This window comes from Macrobrachium nipponense, chromosome 48 (assembly GCF_015104395.2).
Source record: "Macrobrachium nipponense isolate FS-2020 chromosome 48, ASM1510439v2, whole genome shotgun sequence".
In the NCBI taxonomy this organism is placed as follows: Eukaryota; Metazoa; Arthropoda; class Malacostraca; order Decapoda; family Palaemonidae; genus Macrobrachium; species Macrobrachium nipponense.
The window spans coordinates 15,663,663-15,669,662 of record NC_087223.1 but is presented as its reverse complement, the minus strand read 5'-3'; the positions used below and the strand labels follow the sequence as shown (position 1 = coordinate 15,669,662).

The window sequence follows — 6,000 nt, the reverse complement described above, 5'->3', positions numbered from 1 at the left end:
CTGGGTACTTACAGATAATGAAGATGAGCTGGGGGTTATCAAGAGAATTTAAGATATTCGACATTTTGTCTAAAATAACTGACAGTATTAGAACAACTTCTAAAGCTTCAAACAGGTAAGGAAATATAAGGCAGTTATTCTTATGCAAGATATTTACTAGCAACTTTCTCTCTCTCTCTCTCTCTCTCTCTCTCTCTCTCTCTCTCTCTCTCTCTCTCTCTCTCTCTCATAATGAAATATTATGTAGCTGATAGACAATGTTTGTCAAAATATTGCAGCCAGATACGCACGAACTGATGAAAGATAAAACGGTATAATACACGAACAAACAAAATAAAAAAAAGATACAAAATACAAAAATATCTAAATAAAATAATGTTGCAAAATACAACAATAAAACACAGCCAATGCTTCTAAAAATGTGAGGAAATTGGTGTAACTCTTCACACAGGAAGTGGAACAGGTTTTGGCCTGGTCCTTCAGATGCCCGGGGCATGGGGCATGGAGCGAGAGAGAGAGAGAGAGAGAGAGAGAGAGAGAGAGAGAGAGAGAGAGAGAGAGAGAGAGAGAGGCTGGGGTGGGGGAGGCGGTGTTATATATGTATTGCTGAGAGAAACAGTCCAAATATACTATATAGCCTATAGTCTGTGTGAAAGAGAGAGAGAGAGAGAGAGAGAGAGAGAGAGAGAGAGAGAGAGAGAGAGGTTTATTTACAACACATATGAAACCTCATGCTATCGAACAGTACCTAAAAAACACACAAAAATTAAAAACAAATTCGAATAGTTTTAACGTAACTCAAACTCATTTACGTATGTGCGTCTATAACCTGGAAAAAACCAGATCTTAGGATTGTGAATGGCAAACCCACACGCATGGGTACATACGAGTACACATACAAACACACACATACGCAAGCAGGTACACTTTCTAGTGTGCGTACACACACACTCACACACACTAGGCTCCCACAAACTGCAACAGAATTTTAACAGATTTCTGTGACAGTTTAGGTAATTTAATTATGCTTATAATACGACGTGTATTGCAACATATTTCTGTAAATTTAATCTATTATGATTCACCTGTAAAACTGACAAAAAATACAACACTTTAATTTAATTCACAAACATCTGACGAAGCCATAAACACTTGTTATAAATTCCACATCGGTCTAAACGCTAAGGGCTGCTATGAATGAGCAATGAGAGAATGGCATCACGGGTTATTTTAACTTTCTTTATTCGTCAATTCAAGGTTGTTTGAGGAGTGGATAAGGTAATATATATCTCTGTTGACAAACAATTCAACCTTCGGTTATCACTCATCGGCATTTTTGTTAGTCTAACGAACGCCGTGGATGAAAAAACAACAATAAACTGATCAAAACCAAATATCTTGGAATGGGGTTGAAGAGACGTACGAAGTCACGTCACAGATTTCATCTCCGTTTTTTCTTTATAGCGCGGATATATACGACGATTTCGCTATACGTACAAACGATTTGACGTATCGTCGACGCGTATAAGTATTCTTGTCGGTATAACTAAGAGTCGCTTACGTAGTTATTCCGAAAAACGATATAGAAGTAGGCACACCTGGCGTGCGGTACGACACGTTTTCCCAAGCCAAGTGCCAAGTTTGGAATCGCTCTCTGGTCGTCGTCCCACCCCCGAAGGGTCGCCTCCGGAACGGACCTGTCTTGCCGCCGCTCTTTATCGCGTCTCTCTCTCTCTCTCTCTCTCTCTCTCTCTCTCTCTCTCTCTCTCTCTCGCCTTTTAGTCGTCGGCTACAGCTTGCGAGGTGAAGGTGCGACGGACAGGGCGGGTTTTGGATGTCTTATTTCTTCGGGAACTTCGACAATACGACGCTGGAGTTCGATCAGTCTAATGGAGTGTTTATATTAACTTTGCGAGACTCTGCCTTCGATATTTCGATCTCCTGATGTGATTTATCTAAGCACATCTCTTTTTTAATGATGAAACGTCTCTTATAACGAATTTAAAACGACTTAAACGACTAAAACGACGTAATTCAAAGCGAAAGGATGGGAAAAAACTTCGCTATACGACACTTCGATGCTCTGATCTCTCGTCCTGAGGAATAAAACACGAGAAGAAGAAGATGAACTGCTTGCGAATCATGACAAATCGAGCGACGACTTTTATTCTGGTTGTCTTCTCAGTCACCCTCCAGCTCTCCTGTCAGGAGGTTGTCAGCGGTTTGGAGAATAGTGAGTAGCCTTTTTTTTTTTTTTTTTTTTTTTTTTTTTTTTTTTTTTTCGTCTGTTATTATCCATCAGCGAAAACTTAAATTTTTGGTATTTGGTTAAAATTGGACCAATGGTTGACCTCATTTTAGGCAATAAATCGCTAAAATTTGGGACCTGCTTATTAGAAGGATTTAACAACTTATGTTTGGAGTCTGGCTAAAATTAGACCAATGGTTGACCTCATTTTAGGCAAAAAATTGTTAAAATTTTAAACATTTTAGTTAGCACGATTTAACAAAAACGTAATTTTAGAATTTGGCTAAAACTGGACCAACGGTGGTCCTTATTTTAGGCAGTAAATGGCTTAAATTTGGAACATTTTAGTTAGCAGGATTTAACAAAAACTTAAATTTGGAATTTAGTTAAAATTGGACCGATGGTAGGTCTCATTTTAGGCAATAAATGGCTAGATTTTGAGACCTGTCCAGATCAGTTATTTGTGCATGAGATTAAAAAAGAATAAAAGCACTTCTCAGCCAGCCTTGGAGGAGGTTTGCAGTCACTGAACTCTAATTATTACTGTCAATACTTTCTTACTCTGATCAATTCCTGAATGGGTGACCAGCAAATGAAATGGATGAAGTAACATATGGGATGCAGTAAATTTTTAAGGATGACCAACATTGAATTAAAGGTTTTATTCCACTGTGGTCAGTACCTGGATGGGTGACCAACATTGAATTAAAGGGTTTAACACATTGTGAGCAGTACCTGGATGGGTGACCAGCAATGAAACAAGAGGCTGTAACACATTCGGCCTGGTCACTACATTTGCAAAAGTCACCAGTAATGAATCAAAGGCCTTAACACATTAATTATGGTCAGTACAGGGATGGGTGACTAGCAATAATTTAAGAAGCTGTTGTACACATTATTGGGCCCGGTCACTATGTGGCTGGGTTATCTTCATAAAGTCACATTCATTATGGTCAGTACCCGGATGAATGAACAAAGTCCTTCTCAACACATTAATTATGGTCAGTACAGGGATGGGTGACTAGCAATAATGTTAGAGGCTGTTGTGACACATTATTGGGCCCGGTCACTACGTGGCTAGGTGATCATCAATAAAAGTCACAGTCACTATGGTCAGTACCTGGATGGGTGAGTCAAAGGCCTTCTCAACACTTTAATTATGGTCAGTACATGGATGGGTGACTAGCAATGAAGTAAGAAGCTGTAAGAAATTGGGTCCAGTCACTACGCGGTTGGGTGATCATCAATAAAAGTCACATTCATTATGATCAGTACCTGGTTGGGTGTATCGAAAGCCTTAACACATTAATTACGGTCAGTGCATGGATGGGTGACTAACAATGATGTAAGAGGCTGTTGTAACACATTATTGGGCCCGGTCGCTACGTGGTAGGGTGATCATCAAGAACAGTTTCTTTACCAGAGAAAAAGTCCTGTAATTAATTTCTCCTTCAACTGATAATAAAAGAAATTTATAAATGTTATTTGTTAAGCAAACGGAAAAATAAATCCGAGAGAGAGAGAGAGAATCAATAAACCAAAAACAATAAACCAACAAAAACAAGAACAACCATAGATCTCAATTGGCGGAGACGAGTGGTAAACTTTTCTTGACGTCATTAACTTTTCTCTCGGTGTAATGCAATTCCGGCCGCCATCTTTGTACTCCTTTGTGGATTGGGGGCCCAGAGGGGGGGGTTGGTTTATATTACGATAAATTGCTTCGCTGACGCGGCAGGTACACAGGGCTGACACGCGCAAAGTACACAGGAGTGTATTAACGTTACAAATACTTTATCGACACTGCGAAAACGTGTAATATACAACAACAAAAAACTATTACACACACGGGTATTATGTTAATATACCTTATCAACAACACTCTCTACAACACATAATATACACAAAACTACCACACAAAATACACAGGAGTGTATTACGTTGAAATACCTTATTAACAATCGCTAAAACACGTAATATACAAAAAGACTAACCCACAAAATACACAGGAGTATATTAGGTCAAAATTCCTTATCAAGACACGCAAATATGCGGAATATACACGGAACTAACACATGAAATACACAGAAGTATATTAAGTTACAAATACTTAATCAAAACTCGCGAATGTCAGTAATATACGAAAAGACTAACACACAAAATACAAAGGAGTGTATGACGTTGAAATGCCGTATTAAAACTCCAAAATATACGTAATATACACAGAAATATCACAAACGTAATACACAAAAGTGTATAAAGGTGATATACCTTATTAACATTCACAGACATACTTGATATACACAGAAATCACACACACGAAGTACACAAAAGTGTATTAAGGTGATATACCTTATTAACACTCACAGATATACGTGATTTACACAGAAATCACACAAACGAAATACACAAAAGTGTATTAAGGTGATATACCTTATCAAAACTCACAGATATACGTAAAATGCACAAAAGCACATACACAAAACACTTAGAACAAATATACACACTAACAAACAGAGGTATTTGCACTTTTGGATAATTCGTGCAGTCGACTAGAACTCAGAGAGAGAGAGAGAGAGAGAGCACTAAGCAAGCAACCAGACATAACATTGCAACAAACGCACTCACCAACAGACACATACAGCCAAAAAATACAACATATTTTTTTTTCCAAATATCGGAAAAAACATGTTTCGTGACTACACACACTTTGTGCGTGCTTACGAGAACTTGTGTCTGTCTCTAAGAGACAAGAGACATTTTAGTATGTTCGTTTGTTCCTGTTTTATTGGAAGGGGTAGAGACACAAGCACACATGCACAAATACACACATACACACAAACACGTACACACTTCTGCAAACCTGTTCTGCTCTGCTACAATCTATATGTGCGTAGTAGGTCACTTCAGACAAATTCTAATTGATAATCCCTAATTCATCCTACATAATCTAGATTAAAACCAAAATGAAACCATAAATAAACCAAAATGAAACCACAAATCAAACTTAAAACAAAACGCTACGAATAAAGACGCTTTTTACCTGCGTACCCAAAGAACCACTAATTAAAAAACCTGTTTTTTTTTATTGACCGTTATTGATCAGGGGGACACCTGGCGTCGCAAATTGTAAGCTTTGGTCTGCATTAATGAAATGGTTCGTTCGTGTATTGTTTTAGTGAATGAATGCTTTTAGTATTTTTCTTATATTTTTACGTATTGTTATCTAGTGAATGATAGTACACACACACACACACACACACACACACACACATATATATATATATATATATATATATATATATATATATATATATATATATATATATGTACATAATACTTCTCAATAATAATAATAGTATAGTATAGTATAGTATAGTATAGTATAGTATAGTATATTTGTTTGTCCTTATTTGTTACAAATTCATAAAATTCGCAGAAAATTCGCCAAAGCAATTTAATGTTTATATGGCGAAAACATAAACCAAGTTTACTGGTTTTACATAAAAGTTATACGAACTTTACAAGCTAAAACACAGACATAAAAATACATGGGTCGAGCCCATTTTGACAAAGAATTATAATGTCCAGCTGCAACACAAAAAAGCTTTTATAAAAAAGCCAATAAAATATGACCCAGGTCCAGCTTGTATTCCAAGGAAGATTCAACGTGTGATAAAAATACTTGGGTAACTAAAAGTAGTCTTTATAAAGAACAGTTCAGCACTACTTAAAGGTGCGTCCACACGGTC

The 6,000-nt window shown here is 37.1% G+C and overlaps 1 protein-coding gene across 1 annotated transcript in view; it reads left to right on the top strand.

Annotated features, from left to right (window-relative positions):
* Window positions 1-1,685: 1,685 nt before the first annotated feature.
* LOC135205143 (protein turtle homolog A-like) overlaps window positions 1,686-6,000 on the top strand; it is a 59,774-nt gene continuing 55,459 nt past the window's right edge. Inside the window, exon 1 of the mRNA XM_064235507.1 lies at window positions 1,686-2,233. Coding sequence (XP_064091577.1) covers window positions 2,125-2,233 — 109 coding nt within the window. The 5' untranslated portion in view covers window positions 1,686-2,124. The remainder of the gene's footprint in view (window positions 2,234-6,000) is intronic.